At 38.9% G+C, this 18,077-nt stretch overlaps 1 protein-coding gene across 2 annotated transcripts in view; it reads left to right on the top strand.

Moving 5' to 3' along the window:
* Positions 1 to 18,077, top strand: part of SLC39A11 (solute carrier family 39 member 11) — a 322,297-nt gene that overhangs the window by 270,323 nt on the left and 33,897 nt on the right. For both annotated transcript variants that reach the window (XM_070934733.1, XM_070934734.1), the window contains exon 7: positions 7,670 to 7,739. In XM_070934733.1, coding sequence (XP_070790834.1) covers positions 7,670 to 7,739 — 70 coding nt within the window. The remainder of the gene's footprint in view (positions 1 to 7,669; positions 7,740 to 18,077) is intronic.

The following is an 18,077-nucleotide window of genomic DNA, read 5'->3' on the forward strand; positions in this document are numbered from 1 at the left end:
AGCCCGGCTTGTTGGAATAAAAGCGTCTTGAGGGCCCGGCGGAAGGTGCGTAAATTGGGAATCCTCCGCATCTCGGGGGGCAATTTGTTCCAGAGGGCAGAAGCCCCCACACAGAAGGCTCTCCCCCTGGGGGTTGCCAGCTGACATTGTTTGGCCGACGGCACCCGGAAGAGCCCCTCTCTGTGGGAGTGAATTGGCCAGTGGGAGGCTATTGGTAGCAGAAGGCGGTCTTGTAAATATTGATGCTACTGATGCTGCCCAGTATAGGTGCCTGCTTGCTTCATGTCTTGGTGACCTTGCTGGGTATATATAGCCTTGGCATACACTCCCAGGAACACTTCCCCCAGTCTCTGCCATGATCAGGCAGAACAGCAGAATATGTGAGGATAATGATTTGTTATCCTTAAAATAGGAACTCCCCTTATTATATAGGTCCCATAGAAATCCTTGATTTAGAGAGTCTAATTGCAAAACATCAGGCTGGCTCACCATATAATTTTTCCTCCAGTCTTTGATTTTTCCTTTCCATGTGTCATTAGAAGAGGTGGTTACTCTCCCCAGCATTCATGAGTGGCACAATAAGCCATTACAGTCCATTCATAATTGATTTTACACTTTGGGAACGCACTTAGTGACATGTGAGTTTCCATTTTCTTTATGCAGTTCCTGCCCAACATGCTGTCCTCTCGACATGTACCTTCGGCTAAACACAGTTTTCTCCTATTTATATTGTGTGGGTAGCTGCAGTTTGTATTTTACTTGCTAGGTTTCCTCCTGGGAATTCCCAGGAGATAATTGGCCTGGTTTTTCCATGGCTTTTAGACTGTCTTCCTTTATTCTTACCAGTATTTGGGCAACTGAAGCATCTATCTTTTTTCTGATGTAGTTTGCTGATATTTTGTTCTTTAAAGGACATAGCTTCTCTGGCTAATGGCACAGAATGTATCTCCTGCCTGGAGAATTTCTACCTGCATATATGCAGTAATTATGCATCTTTTCTTTCTCACACTGAATATAAGACTTATCTTGTGCAGTACATGGCATGTTTATCATTAGCAAAAGGCAGATAGAAGTGTGCATTTTTTTTCAGACCTTTGTTTTTTTGAGTGCATTGAGAATGATAATGCAGTAACATACGGAAAGCCACAGGTTTTCCCTCTAGACCAGTGGTTCTCAACCTTCCTAATGCTGCGACCCTTTAATACAGTTCCTCATGTTGTGGTGACCCCCAACCATAAAATTATTCCTAAAACCATTGAAAATATGTGTTTTCTGATGGTCTTAGGCGACCCCTGTGAAAGGGTCATTTGACCCCCAAAGGGGTCCCGACCCACAGGTTGAGAACCATTGCTCTAGACCTAAGAGACCAATGTTACTTCCTTGCAGTACAAATAGTCCTTATCTTACTATCACAATTCAGACCAGAATATCTATTGCTAGGCAAGACAGTTGTTAACTGAGTGGCGCTTGATTTTATGACCTTTCTTGCCATGGTGGTTAAGTGAATCACTGCAATTGTTACGTGACTCATGCAGTTATTAAGCAAATCCTGCTTTCCCCGTTGATTCGCTTGTCAGAGGTCAGCTGGGAAGGTTGCAAATGGTGACCACATGACCTTGGGATGTTGCAACCATTGTAAATACAGGCTGATTACCCAAGTGTCTGAATTTTTATCAAGTGACCCGGGGGGTGCTGTGACGGTTGTAAATGTGAAAAGTGGTCATAAGTCACTTTTTTCAGTGCTGTTGTTACTTTGAATGGTCACTAAAAGAATGGTTGTAAAACAAGGACTACCAGTACATTAACGTTTGGCTAAGAATGTTGAAGCACTGCAAACATTTGTAGAAAGTATCAGTATTTCCAGTTGATTGTTTTATTTGGTTTTGTAATAGAAATCCGGAAAAAACACGCATTTATCTTAATATCCATGGCACCATTCACACAGAACAGATTTTCAAATATCAATAAGTATCTCACTTGCCAATCTTGGCCTATGATGACATTTCTTCTGGGCAGATATGGAAAAATACCCAGTCATTTTGAATTCTTTCCAAATATTTATTCTATTCTACCCTAGTTCTCTCTTCTTTGTTTTGGTGTTCCTGAATTTTTATCTTGAATTCTTTAGTCTTGTTTCTAACCTCCTGCCTTGTTATTCATTGAGTGCTTTACGTACCTTGAAATCTAAAAGTCAAGACAAGCATTTATACAACTGTTATTGCTCAACTGTCTCATTGTATGCAAATGAAAAAACTCACCAAGTGATTGTAAACAGTACTATAATTTTTGTCTTTTTTTGTCTATAGTTAATTTGTCTTCCTTTTCTTTCCCACTCCCTCCAAAAATTTAGAGCTTGAGGTAAATGATAACAAATATATGTTGTATAAGTTGTCCTACTTCTGTTTCCAGGTCTTTATATTTTGTGATTTTTCTCTCATTCTTTCTCTTCTCTTCTTCTGTCTCCAGGTACTGACACATCTGCAATTCAGACTTCTTTGTCTTTCTTATTGACAGTAGTTAAGTTTGATGTGTTATGTGGCAGGTGCTTTTTCTCTGTTTGAATTCTAAAGTCCGAGTAACACTTCAGCTTCTTCATTTTCTATTATTTATCTATTTTGTTGTCCTACTAGTTTTTGCTTGCAGGTAAATGGTATTTCTTTCAAATATTCCAATGCATTATTGTTGTTATTGTGTTGTACTGTTGCTTGTAGTCAACAATTTTGGGGTGTCAAACTCAAGGCCTGGGGGCCAAATCTGGGATGCTTAGATCTGGCCTGCAGGTCCACCCTGGAAATAGCAAAGGACTGGTCCACAGTGCCACTGCCAGCAAAAACAGGCTGCGTGTGGCCCTCCCAAGCTCCATTTTCTCTGGCAGAGGGTTGCAGGAGGCAGTTGCAGCTGAAGGTGAGCGCTTGGCCCACCGACATCCGCAACATGAATGATGTTGAGCTGGCCACACACCCCTGCCACGCCCCCCCCCCCCAGTCCCCCCAAGGTCAAACACAATCCTGATCCGGCCCTCAATTAAATTGAGTTTGACACCCCTGGTGTCAGGGTTCCGACCAAATTATGAGCCTCAAGCCAAGCTTCAAAAGAAATCCAGTTATTTATTAGGAGCTTCATGTCGGTACGAACCAAGTGAAGCCAACTCTGATCTCACTTAATTCACGCCTTGGCTCTGACCCTGTTTCCCCCTCCCCCCAAGGGGTGTCATTAGTCAACAAAGCAATTTTGCGGGTTATAGAAGTCACTCTCTCCGGCCAGTGTGGGTCACCCTGGATATGACCTTGACGTTGCCAGCTGGAATGTGCTTTGTTTTGACTGAAATGCAAGTTCCTTGATGCAGCTGTGAGGCTTGATTCCCCATCCTCCTGCCTATGGCAACTCGGGAGCAGGTCAGGAATGCTTCGCGAGTTGACACCTGTTCTATATGATCTTCTTACAGCAGATAGATAATCCAGTGTTTCTTCAGCTTCTTTGCAGAGGCTGCTTTTGCTGTCTGCTTCTATCTTCTCAATTCTGACATGGTATGAATTTGTTCTTAAAAGTTTGGTCTTGTGCAGCGAGAATTGGCCCCTCTGTCTCTTTCTTAAATTTTTCTGCTTTTAGCCATTGCCAGTTCTGTTATCTGGTTTGCCTGCTATTTTTGTTACATACTGGCTATGCAATACTTTGCCTTACCATATCTCTTTTCTTGTCTTCATTTGGTCTTTCTTGAAAGCCAATTTCATCTCTTCAGTACTCAGTAATGCTTCAAGACATACCAGCTCCAATGCATCTACGTCGCTGTCCTTCAAATATTCTTCCAATGCTCTTCCCCCCCTCTTTTTTTTCAACCATCTGGTGTACTTGCACATTATACACCCACTTATTTTCCTTAGTAAGTAGAGTCTGTCAACATATTATTTTAAAAAGTACCTTGATGTTTTCTATACAGGTAAGAATTATTCCATGAACATTCACTATTGAGAGAGAGGGAATATAACTAAGGGGAAAAAAATAGAAGCCTCCATAATTGAGTTAAGGAGAACTAGCCAATTATGCAGGAATTACTTCAAAACTCATCTCTGGTGAGCACAAAACATTGTCTGATTTCCTGCACCTGTTTGAAGGCTAAATGCTTTCTTTCCTTTCCCTATTAACAGATAATGCAATTGTAATTAAAGCAGTTCTGATTTATCCCCTGCAGAGCTGAAAATACACCTGGCAGAAGGGTGTCTTAATAGAACATACTGAGTTCTTTACTATAATAACTTTTAAAAAATGTAAAATCTGGCTCACAACAAATTTCATCTCCTGTGAGTTAACATGTCCTAAGAATTCTAATTTTCACATCAGAGAAGCTGACAAAGCAAAAGTAGTTTTACTGACAAAAGTCATTTCAGGAAAGGTTGACCTGCTTTTTTCCAATAAGGAGTTCTGTTTATATTTTCCTATGTGGGATTTGCTTGAAAAACAAATACTATGCCTTATATTTTTCTCTCTGATATTCCAGATGTGGAACAGCCATCTTAAATACAGTTTTGTTGGTCCTGCAGATCTGTGCAGTAGAAAGGTAGCTTTACATTAGAATGTAGTGTAAAATTATTATGGGATTCTTATCAGTCCCTGCTATAATGGCCGGTAATCAGGAATGGTAATATAATTATATCATCGGATTTTTTAAATAAAGGATTATAAAGGCAGTGAGGCAGGGATCAGGATTTTGTTATGAGAGGTGTATTCTTATACAATTGTATGCATGCATGTATGTAAAATAGGGTGTTGGTTTATTATAGCCAGTGATTACTGTCACTTTTAATGTTTGCATTTCTAAATGTTAGCTGTTTTTTCTGTCTTATTCTAACAAAATTCCTTTTTAGTTAGAGTTTGGTTTCAACTTGGAAGATTTTTCTTTACTTAGCAGCAGGTTTTTTTTCCCATCCAAACCTTAAGTTCTTAACTTTAGTCCTCTTTTTCTCATTCTCCCCTGATTATTTATCTCTGCTAACACTTTCTTATCTCTTTTATTGCTTTACAACTTAATTCTTAAACTTTTATTATTTTGACTTTTTACCTCCTTCTTTCCCAGAGTTAGTTGTTCAGCTTCTTCCAGCTTCTTGATTCAAGTTTGGTACAGAGCTTGTCTCTCATACTAGGATAATGGTCGCTCTTTTGTGGATGCATTGTCATTCCTGCTTCTTAGCCCTTCATTCTTCTCCAAAGACTACTGTGGTAGGACTTTTCTCTGGGTCAGGGGTGTCAAACTGGCGGCCCGTAGCCGGATGCATCACACACAGCCCATGCCCAGCCCAGTGAAGGGGGAAAACGTCGCACTACATCACATGACAACAATGTGATGCTGCGAGTTTGACATCCATGTTCTGGGCGAATACAGGCATCTCTTTTCACCTTTCTTCTTCTCCTTGTCTCATCTTGTGGATGGTGCTGTTTTCTGGCTTCTCCTTTTTCTGGCCCTAGTAGCCCTAGTAGTAATCAACATTTTCAAAGGACTCTGCAGAACAGACAGTTGAAAAAACAAGACTAATCTTTGTCTTTCCCTCATCAGCTTTGCCTCAGAACCTCTGAAACTTTTGGTCTGAATTGCTGATTATACCTTCTCCATTCTTATGTCACCTAGACATACTCATACCACCACCAGCCCCTTCTTTAAACAACAGCTTTCTTCACTACTAGTTTTCAATTGACCCTATTTAATATTTTTTCAGTTTCACCTCCTTGCATCTAGAACAGAGGTGTCAAACTCAAGGTCCCCGGGCCGGATCTGGCCTGCGGGCTGCTTAAATTCGGCCTGCGGGACTGGCCTGGAAATAACAAAGGACCAGCTGTGTGATGCCCCCCCCCAGCCCATTTTTGGCCTCCACGGCCTCCTGCAGCACTCTACTGGTCAAAAATAGGCTGTGTGGAGACCTCCCGCGGCACCCGCGCAGCCTGCTTTTGGCCTCCCTGGCCTCCAGCAGCATTCTGCCAGCGAAAAACAGGCTGCACAGAGGCCTCCTGCGGACCCCCCGCACATCCCATGTTCCATTTTGGCCAGCAGGATGCTGCAAGAGGCGTCCATCCCATCTCCCCTTCCCGCTCCCTGCCCCCCCCCCCCGCTGGCCCGTGGAGGAGAACTACAATGCTGATTCAGCCCTGTGTTCAGGAATGCAGTTCTGCAGGAGATACTAACAAGTGGTTAATCTTGAAAGATGGCAGGTAGAAATTGTGCATATGTGTCCATGCTATATTATCATTGTTCAATTACTGTGATGCTTTGAATATCTGTTCCCAACTTTTAAAACAGGTTGGTTCCATATAAGGAATCATCCTGTATTGGATTTGTGGTTTGGTGAAATCGGCATGATCCTTAAGATTAATAATAGCTTATGTTTTAATACCAGGCTCAAATTGTGGTGCTGACCTACAATAGTAATTCCAGCATCTAATGTTGTGCCCTTGTGTAAATTTTTAGACTTAAAATTATAGAGCAGAACAATCAAACAAACGTATATGAGTTTTATGCTCCCAATGGGGGCATAATAATAATGGCTTCTTTGGAAGTCATCATTAATGTCATTATTGGTTGTTTTGCTAGAAAGGGATTTGGAAAATGAATTGGTTAAAGATTGTATGATAAAGTGGGCACAAAATTTTGCAGAACCAGTGATGTTGGAAACATGGGAAAAAATATGGGTTCAGAATGTTAAATTTACACAGTCGCAGAATTTGAGGGAAAATTTTTATAAAATGTTTTATAGGTGGCATTTAGATCCTAAGAAATTATCGTGTATGTATCCTAATGTTCAACCAAAATGCTGGAGATATGATTGCTTAGATGCCACATATTATCATATATGGTGGACTTATAAGAAAGTGAAGGCTTTTTGGATAAAAATTTGGTGGGTTATGCAAAATGTTTTGAAGAAAAAACTTCAGTTTTCTCCACAACTGTTTTTATTGGGTATAGTTAAGGGTTTTATATTGGGTGAAACAAAGCTGATATTGTATATGGTGACAGCAGCGAGATTATTGATAGGTCAATATTGGAAAAATGATGCTATGCCCACTATTGAAGAATGGACTTTGAAGATGGCCAGTTTTGCAGAGATGGCGAAGATTTCAGCATATTTAAAAGATCGCTCACAAGAGACTTATGTATGGGAGTGGAAAAAGTGGATAGATTATGTGCAGAATAAATATCAAACTAGGAAATATCAGATAGCTTTTAGCTGAATGAATGTATTATGTAGGGATAGATTAATTGAGTTTTATGAAGGTATAAATAGTATACAGGGGGTGGAGGGGTTTAAGTTTCATAAAATGTATTTTTGATTAGGATTTTATTTTGTGGAAGTCCTGGGGGGAAAAGGGGAGGGTTAGGGAGGGTTTGGGGGGCTGGGGGGGGGGGAAACTGGGGAGAAAATGTATTTGTAAAACTTTTCAAATAAAAAAAATTAATGTGATTATTGGTCTTTGTTTTGAATAATTTCTATCTTAACTAGTAATGGGTTTTGTAGATATCAGAAAATTTATAATTTCCAGGGTAGTGGAAAATTATAGACTTTTACATCTGGTAAGAACTGTTGCTATTCTACAAGTTTTATATAAACCAAATATTTGAAGAGAACAATCTGTCTGCCAAGCTAATTGCAGGATTAGTAACCACGGTTTTCTTGCTCTGTTTCAGAGGGTTTGGCTGTTGGTGTTGGATTTGGTGCTGTTGGGAAGTCACCTTCTGCAACTTTTGAAAGTGCAAGGTAATTGGTGTGATTTTAATTTATACACTGGTGGGATTTCATTAGCTGTAGTTGCTTATTTCCATGGTTGATAATTCTGTATCAGAATAGTAAATTCTTTAACATATGCATACATTCCCAAGTGTAGCTTTGATCTGCCTATTGTTTTACACATACAGTAAAGTAAACATCTTCCCTTCACTCCGATCAGTTTCCCAGTTTCCAAATATCTGCAGCATTCTGACCCTTTTTGATCATCCTCTTATTTTATCCTCCCCAGGGAAATATATAAGTACACATAATCTTTATTTCTGAATTTTCTGTTTGCAATAAAATTGGGGGAAAAGAATCTCTGAAATGGCCAAAGAACAGTATCATCATTTCTGCTTTTTCCTTACAAGTTTGATTTTCTTTCTTTCTTTCTTTCTTTCTTTCTTTCTTTCTTTCTTTCTTTCTTTCTTTCTTTCTTTCTTTCTTTCTTTCTTCCTTCCTTCCTTCCTTCCTTCCTTCCTTCCTTCCTTCCTTCCTTCCTTCCTTCCTTCCTTCCTTCCTTCCTTCCTTCTGGCTTGCTTGCTTGCTTGCTTGCTTGCCTGCCTGCCTGCCTGCCTGCCTGCCTGCCTTTCTTTTAGTCATTTTCTAGTGTTCTAGAATCTAGCTCCCCAGTTCTCCTAGTCTCAACTTTTCATTACATGCCACCTCATTATCCATGGTTGTATGCTGGGAGGCAACCCCCACAAATAAGGTCAACTGTACTTTAAGACTTCATTTTGTACACAAAAGTTCACTCCTGCCTATTATTTTCAACAGGTCGTCATGGCATGTAGTAAGGAGGTGGATTCCTAGGAGGGAGGTGGTGCACAGAGGCATAAGAGGCAATTTAGCCCAGATACTATGTGTGAGAGAAAGAGGGTAAAGGCAGATCCTTCCCAATAGTTCTCAGAATATATGGTAGATGTAGATAGTAGAGCCTTCAATCTGGCAAGATTTTGTGCATAGGTGTGAAATAATAAAGAACTCAGTTTGGAAGAATCACATGTCATTCTTGGGCTGAAAACTAGATTAGATGAGTCTAATTTCTTAAGACAATAGATACAGGAAACAGGAGCCAACTATTCTATCTTATTAAATTAGCCTTTTCATGTGAATATCTGAAATCCATATCCGAAAGACTGGAGGATTGCGGCAATACATTTGCTACTGCCTGCTTATGTTTTATTGAGGTTACTATGGATGATGCAACTAGTAATGACATTGTAAGTATAGGAGGTGGTAAAATTGTTAAGAATAGAATTTTTCTCTCTTCAATTATGCTAGAGCAATGGAGAACATTGCTGAGAATCCAGGCTGTGCTAAGAATGTTTACTGCCAAGGGCCTGCATCTATCTGTGTCTTCTAGACATTCAGGGTTTCATCTAATATTTATCGTGAAAAGCTGCCCTTCCTCAATACTAGGCAGAGCGATTCAAGCTTGAAATAATCAGTGAAAAGGTAGCATTTATAACAATGTTGGCTTCACTTGAGTGTGGCAAAGGAACATAGATTTAAATGTAAAAAACATCTAGACAGAGACACAGCTTTCTTTGCTTTACTATCTCATTAAATATATTTCCTCATGTTTATAGTAAGGCTGTTCTATGAACCCCCCCTCCAAAAAAAATACACCCTTATCTTTTTTTAATAACTAAGAAAATATAGTCTACTTTTAAATCAGAATTGAAAGGCTTTATGAGGATTAGAACTGCCCGGGAACTAATAATTGGGCATTATTATTATTTAAATTGGTTATGGCTGCCCACTCCAGTAGACTCTAGCTTGAGAAGCAGATTTCAACCAGTCCATTAAAAACAGACAGGGGGAAGGAAAGTTTAAACCTTGGAAAAATAAATATGTGGGATATAGAACCTGATCTATGTCTTGTTGAAACCATTTACTATTCAGTGAATATTCCTTTTTTTTACTTGTCTTGAGTCTAATTCCAAAAAGAAAGTCCTGAGACAATTTTCTGACAGAAAGAGCATTTTCTTTATAATTCCAATTCTACAAGTGAAGAAATTGTCTGAAATGTCCTATGTGTACTGACCTTTTCTCATTGAAGTCCCTCTTGGTATCAGAATCAAACAGTGCAACGCGAGAACTGGGTGCCAATTCACCCTGATGATTAATCAGCTAGCTCGGCAGATGGGTCAGAACTTTTTCTGTTTCCCAGGCTTAAAGTATGTTTTTGCAACCATTAGCTCTATCTGATTTCCCCAAGATTCCTTCCTTGGCTTTCTACAGGTTTTGTAATGAAAATCGGCATCTTGAATGACACCAGAAGTTTACTAGGAGCCGATACAGCTCATAAATTAGAGTGTTACTCTGTTTCCCCCAAAATAAAACATCCCCTGATAATAATCCCAATCAGGCTTTTGAGTGCATCATCATCATCATCATCATCATCATCATCATCATCATCATCATCATCATAATAATACCACCACCACCAATAAGGCATTGTTTTCAAGGGCAGTACCACGTAGAGCTCATGGTAATATTCCAGCCTGGAAGTGATTAAGGTATGAATGGTGACAAACAGGACCTCCGTAACTGATCTATCAAAACTCCATAATTGAGTTAGCAAAACTCCACTAAAAACTAAATAAATTAGCACTGAGACACATTATGCAGAATCTGACCATTTCACACAAGAATGTCCTGTTAAGATCCCATCCCTGCAAGATGGCAACGAAGTCCAATAGTCCTTGAAAAAGGGAACCTATTGTAAGCAGATGATCCCATGGCTCCAAACTGACTTGTCAGGAAACAAGTCCCAACCTCCAAAGGCTCACAGATATTTTTGAAATCCACATTAATTTTAACTCTTCCATCTAAAGCTTGGGTAATGATCTTCTGGTTCTAAAAGTCTCATCGTTTCTCAGCAACATCCATTCTTTCATCTAAAATAACAAGCAGCAAAATATAATAACATTGTATAATACCGTATGTTTCATACTCATTTGGTGGGGGGCACTTATTCTCTTGTATGCATTCCCCCCCCCTCATTTACAGCCTCTTTCATTTCATCATTCCACCAAACATTATTTTCATACTTCTCATTAGTGTAATGTCAAACACTTTGGTAACATAATTCTTTCCATTCTGCTCCGAGCAACTTCCACATCCTTTTTCATTTCATCCATTTTGCAGTTGTTCTGTTGAATGAATAATCTGCCTTCTAATAGTTTAATGGTATTTCTTTTTTTTATGTTTTATTCGTTTTTTTATTTTTAAAGTTTAATGCCATTTCTATGCCACCCCCTCTAACAATAAATAAAAACAAAAAAAAGAGTATAAATTATACAACTGCAGTAAAAGAACAAAAGTAATAAACCTAGACAGTAAATTAAAGTAGCAACAACCTCCAGTAGGCTAAAAGGCCTGACAAGAGAATCATTTTAAATTCCTCCTGCAGGTAACAAGGGAAGGCCAATCTTACCTCAGTAGACTATCTGCAGGACTGGGGTAGCAGCAGAAAAGGCATATTTTTTTCTCGTCCCACCACTTTAGTTTACTGATGGCGGTGGGGGCGGGGGCAGAGGTGAAATCCAGCAGGTTCTGACAGGTTCTGGAAAAGTGGTAGCGGAAATTTTGAGCAGTTCAGAGAACCAGTAGCGGAATTTTGAGTAGTTTGGAGAACTGACAAATACCACCTCTGGCTGGAGAACTGACAAATACCACCTCTGGCTGGCCACAGAATGGGGTGGGAATCCTTCCCCCAGGAGTGGGGAGGGAATGGAAATTTTGCCGTATCCTTCCCCTGCCACGCCCACCAAGCCACGCCCACCAAGTCACACCCCACCCACCAAGCCACACCCACAGAACCAGTAGTAAAAAAAATTTGGATTTCACCACTGGGCGGGGGGAATGAGAACAAGCAGTGTACCTTGATAAAGAAGGACAAGTAGCTTCTGTCTGGAGCAGATGATCCCTAGTGTATAGGAGTTATACTTTCCTCTCCTATTTCATCTACTTTCCCTCCAATTTTTCGTTTGTTGTTTTCCTTGTTCATTCTTTTCAGAAGATCCACTTTTGACACTAATAAAGATTGGTCTATTCACACATTTAGAAGCCTTAATTATTTCTGTACCTTTTATCAATTCCCTCAGGTTTTTTTTGTCATAAACAATCAAAACAGTCATGCTTCTTGATTTATATTAATTGCTTTTCCCTGGGTATATATGAATGGACTTATGTTTAAACTATGTGTTTGAAATAGGCCTTTTTTGAATAAAATACCAGTCACCATTCTAATTCTTTCTTGGGTTTATGAATGACTCAATTACATTTTCTATACTCTTTTGTTATTCCATCTATCCATTCATACCACCTAAAGGACTATTTTCCCTCCTGGGATCACATTCATTTAGAATGCTGCATTATTTTTTCCAAACCTGACCTCTGGTTGACTAGAGCATAACATGCAACTTTCACCAACCTACAAGTTCCTACTTTCATACATACCTACAGCCAGCTAGAATGATCCCACTTCATATTTCATGACATGCATTTTAGCCCCATCATTCATAATTATAAAAACTACATCTTCGCTTCCCTGCCTGTATTTACTCCACTGCAAAAGAGAAGACCATCATCTTCATTTCTATAACATTATACTTCTCTCTTTGTTTTGCAGACATATAACATACCTTTATTCTTCCTTTTATTTCATTTATTAATTCCTGCTCTTACAATTGCCTGGATTGGGATCAGGTTACCTAAAGGACAGTCTTTTCACAATAGTTTCTTCCAGAGGTAGGTTTCAGCCGGTTCTGACCAGTTCTGGAGAACCAGTAGTGGAAATTTTGAGTAGTTCAGAGAACCAGTAGTAAAAATTCTGACTGGCCCTGCCCCCATCTATTCTCTGCCTCCCAAGTCCCAGCTGATTGGGAGGGAATGGAGATTTTACAGTATCCTTCCCCTGCCATGCCCACCAAGCCATGCCCACCAAGCCATGCCATGCCCACCAAGCCACATCCACAGAACCGGTAGTAAAAAAAATTGAAACCCACCACTGGTTTCTTCCCATCCAATTTGATTTAGTAAATTGGGGATGCTGCAGGCCCTGTTACCTAAGGAATGTCAGCTGGCAGGGACCATGAGAAGTACCTCCTCAACAGTAGACCTTGTCCATTGGAACATTTTTCCTTTGAAGCTCGGGATGGCCCTAACCCTGCTAGTCTTTTATAACGCTCTAAAGACCTGGCTGTCTGCATGAACCTGAAGTTCTGAAAGTGTATGGGACCTCATTACCTGGATGCACTATTAATTTTTATGCAATTTTTATGATAATACTTGGTTCCCTAGATATATATATATTATTTGCAACTGTTTTTATGGTTTTAATTTGTGGTACTGTTGTTCACTGCCCAAACTCAGTTGGATTAAGATGGGCAGCTATAGAAATTGAATGAATCAATGAATTAATAAATAAATCTCCTATATTCCAAATTGCTTTCTTCCATGCTATGGTCATTATGAGGTGACTCAGTATATAAAGGTAGTCCTGACCTACAATAGTAATTGGGACTAGAATTCAAATTACCTCATTTCAAGTATGAACAAAACAGGATAATTTCATGATGAGGAGGAGTCATTCAGGTTGATTGAGATAACAGATGAGGGCAGAACAGTCTGTTTCAAACTCAAAATGGTTCATCCGCAGCTATTTGCACTCCTGCAGTTTTGAGCTTTAAGTGTCCTAGCATTTCAGAATGCTAAGCATAGAGGTTTGTGTGTCTTTTCTTGGTGGATGCACACAGAGTTTAGAACTCCTTGGCAACCACCCTTGGTTTGAAAAGTGAAGTTTATTGTCTTCAGTAAGCTTTTTCCAATTTTTCTGAACTGAGTGGGAGATTTCATATGAACCTAATGTGAACTGCTCTCTCTCTCTCTCTCTCTCTCTCTCTCTCTCTCTCTCTCTCTCTCTCTCTCTCTCTCTCTCTCTCTCTCTCTGTGTGTGTGTGTGTGTGTGTGTGTGTGTTTAGACTGATGTACAATTTATCAGTGGCCTGCTTTAAGGCAATGCTTTTAAATACATTTTTATTATTAATAGAAAATAAGCATGATATGGAATTGAGGCATTTGGTGCTGTAGTAGGATCTCAAGAAAACACAAAATAATCAGCAGGCCGTGCAAAGCCAACTGCCCTTTTCCTTTAAAATTCCCCTGTGAGCTACTGTAGCATGAAAATTATAGAAGATGAAGAGCTCCAAAGGGTACTGAGTGGCACTATAGCATCCTTGGCACACATAATGAGCTGAAATCATGGGAGACATTCAAGCATGGAAGTGCTTGCCATCCTTGAATGTTGTCAAAAACAAATATAATTAGTCTACCCCAGTTTCATTATAGGAAGAAATGCAGTTGCTCTAGAACTGCTCCAGTCTTAAGAAGTTTCTTATTTCTTCTTTTTACTTGATCATTCCCATGGCAGAGTGTTAAATCATTATGCATTATAATGAAGAGGATTTAGGTGGTTTTGAATCAACCCATCTTTTTGATCCACAGGTATGACCACTCTCCCCATGGCAATGTGATATATATATATTATCAATGGGGGAGGGTGTTAACTACAAAATATATGTATTTAAATTTGTGAGGACTTTTCTTTCTGCTACTTTCATCTGTCTTCCTTCTCCACCTAGCCTTTTGGTACTGGCATAGAACACTTTGCAAGTTTTTCCTTATTTCAGAAAAGGCACCATACAGTGAGAAAGGAGGGGGAAATAATTTGGGCTTTCAACAAGCCAGGAATTGTGGTTTTTCCCTTCCTCACCTCCTGTTTATTACCCTATATTTGTTTGCTGGCTACATCTGAGGCGTCCTTTCATAAAACCCTTTGAGCAGCTTAGATCAAAAAAATTATCAAAAACCTTTGGAACAGATGGTTTTCCCCTCCCAATCCTCCGCAGAATCAGCAGGAATTAGTGTTGTAGATTTATGACTCACATACCTGATTCTCTTTATTGAAGTATTAGACTATAATATTTCCAATGTTCAGAATTCAGATGGTTGATGCAATTTTTTTACCAAGCTTCTATTGATAACATCAAATAATGCCCTAGCTACCAACAGCAACAGTTTTTTTGAATTTCTCCCAAAAGATCAAGCATACTTTTTAAAAAATTTAAGACATTTTTATTTTTAGAATAAAGAAATACAAAGGGGAGAAAAGTCTGCGCTCGACAGTAATAGCAAAAAAACCAAAAAACTACTGAGCATAAATAAGGCAGAAATAAAAATACAGCCTAGTAATACTTTCCCCCCTTCCCTTCTGTTTATTTCTGCAACTGTTCATCGCAGCCTACATGCTTGTATTTTTACTAGCAAGTTGTATTGCTAGTATTTATTTAAATATCTGCCCAGAGTGATTCAGATCATGAGATGGGGAGTATCAAAATGTGATATAAATAAATAAACCCATTAATGTATTATTTTGATTGGTCTCATAACTTCCTTCCTAAAAGACATAGTCCAGATGTCTACATTTGCCCTGCTGTGTAATTTATATCAGAGTCATTGTTGCTTAACTTTGGTTAGACCTCTGTTATGGATATATATCTACTGTCAATTTTGCCATTGCTGCATATTCATCAATTTCAATTTCCCAATCTGATATCATTGGCAAAATTCTTCTTCCAGTGTCGTGCCAAATTTGTTCTTGCAGCTGCCAGCAAGATCAAGGATAATGAAATCACACTGGGATTGTACTTAAAATTAAGAAACCAAAGGAGAAAAGAAGCACATGGTCCTGTTGGTGAATGGCCTTTGAAATAAAATATTCAAATGAAGTTGCACTGAAGATAGGTAATGAAGAGTAACTATCAAAGAAACTGCAATGATCGATTTAAATTACATTTTAATCTTGGTTAATTTAATTTGGTGACAAAAAAGGGAAATGTAACTCCCATCCTTAGTCTCCTAAACATGACCATTGTTCAGAGTAAGTGCTTCAAAAAAAGTAAAATATTCATTTCATCCCCAGTGGGTGTTTTATGTAACCAGCAAAAATTGCAGCCCCCTTTGTCTGATGCTCAACTGTACTTACCATATAGTGTCATGAGGTCTGGACTGACGTTGATTAGAAAAAAACTGAATATAACATTTTTCAGCACCATTGTCTTGAAAATGATTTCTTGGTTATTATTCAGGAAAGCCCAAATATTTGGTTTCTTTTAAGAATATGAGCAAATTATAGAAAAATTAGCAATTTGCAAAGGCAAAAAAAACCACCACTTACTGGAGAGAAAAGGTGAAAACAAAAAGACATACTTCTTAGTTAGTGCTCAGAACAATAGGAAGATGTGCCATGTTCTGTGGCCATCATAGCCTTTTGCTCAATCCATCAGACTCTGAAGCTTAATTGTTTTCTGAGTATGTTTGACTTTGGAAATCTGACTCCCTTTCTGGTTACACATTCTGGTTAATGTGTTGTTTTCTCTCTCAAGTTTAATTCTGCTTAGAGATAGTAGTTGATCTTGTATCAATTACTCCAGCAAGTAAGAGACAATAGCAACTTCCCTTTTAATTGTTGTCCAGGCCAGAAATAATTTAGAACCTGAATCAATCAGAGAGGTGCCTTATTTACAGGGAGAGAGTCTATGAGCTTTCTGTGTAAAAGGAACATTTCAAATATATACATAGAACAGAACAGAACAGAACAGAACAGAACAGAACATACATACATACATACATACATACATACATACATACAAACATACATACCATATCTTTCGGAGTATAAGACGCACCTTTTTCCCCCAAAAAAGAGGGTGAAAATCTGGGTGTGTCTTATACTCCAAATGTAGCCCTGTCCAGCTTCTCAAACGGAGGTTTCAGAGGCTGAAAAAAGCATCAGAAACGAAGCTTCAGAAAAGAAGCCCCCAAACAGAGCTTCAGAGGCTTTTTTTCTAAAGCTCTGTTTCGGAGGCTTTCAGAGGCAGAAATTTTTTTTTTTCCTGAAATGGGGTTTCAGAAGTTTCAGAGGAAGAAAAAAAAGCAAAAAAAGGCAAGGCTCAGAGCTTACAACCAAGGAACCTGTTGCTAAAATTCACCTCTGGGAACAGCTGATTGGGGGTATTCCGGGAGGCTGATCCACCTGCCAATCAGCTTTTTTCTTATTTCCTCCCCAAAAACTAAGGTGTATCTTATACTCCGGTGCATCTTATACTCTGAAAAATATGGTACATACGAGATCTTTGTCAAATATCAGCTTAAATTCCTTATACATTTCTGATAATGCTAATTTCTTTGGAAGATAGTGAGATAATTCTCAAAGGCAAATAAAAAGCTTTTGCTGAATGTCTTAATCATTTTACCTTTGCATGTGTATTTGTGTGTATATTCACAAGATTTCTTTAGTGTTTTGATAGTTTAAAGTCTGCCATCTTACTATATTTTGAATTGAATTGAATAGAAATGAATTATCAATTCTACTTCTGATGTCCAGGGAAGTATAAAACACTATCTTAAACTTCAGACATATATGTAAAATGTAGTGTAAACTGGCTAGGGATAAAACAGCTTTCAAAGTAGTATTGTGTTAGCAGAGCTTTTATGTGAAATCTGTAATTTATAATGATCTTATGCTGACTCTGTAAATTGCTTAGAGAGGGCTGTAAAGCACTATGAAGCGATATATAAATTTAAGTGCTATTGCTATTATAGACCAATAATTCTTGACTGGCAGGTAGCCCAAATGATGGCAGCTATACAGGCAAGTTACACAGTGGTGGGTTTCTACCGGTTCGCGCCGGTTCAGGAGTGGCAGGAGGCTCCGCCCACCCTCCCGGACATCATCACGGACACTCTGCGCATGCGCAGAAGTGCCGTGTGTGGGAGAAGCATGCTCGCGCACGCGCACACTCACTGTTCCGAACCGGTAGTGAAGGTAAGTGAAACCCACTACTGCAGTTACAGTATAATCTCTATAGGAATTGTAGTTCTTAATTTATAGCAGTAGGTACATCTATTCTTTCAGCAACTGCATCTGGATTCAAATGTTAGAGGAGATTATTCTTTTCCTTGAACAAATTTAATTCTTTTATAGGAGGGATAGGAGACAGGGCAATACTTCATCTTAATTAAGCATTCATTGATTCTGAAATGAGCTGAGATACATGGAAGAGAAGAATTCTGCCCTAAGCAAAATAGGTTAAAGAGAGTGTCATTAATAAATAAATGCTCTGGAAACCTGATCTGAACTTTAATACCGCTTAGAGTCATGCTTCTGGAAACATTTTGTAAAAGAGCAATCTTTATGATGCATATAGTGCTTTGATTTGAGAATTAGAAAAAATAGTCTCACAGGCATAATACCAA

Source organism: Pituophis catenifer, unplaced genomic scaffold (genome assembly GCF_029215685.1).
Source record: "Pituophis catenifer annectens isolate HBS135680 unplaced genomic scaffold, rPitCat1.0.hap2 SCAF_2, whole genome shotgun sequence".
NCBI classification, from domain to species: Eukaryota; Metazoa; Chordata; class Lepidosauria; order Squamata; family Colubridae; genus Pituophis; species Pituophis catenifer.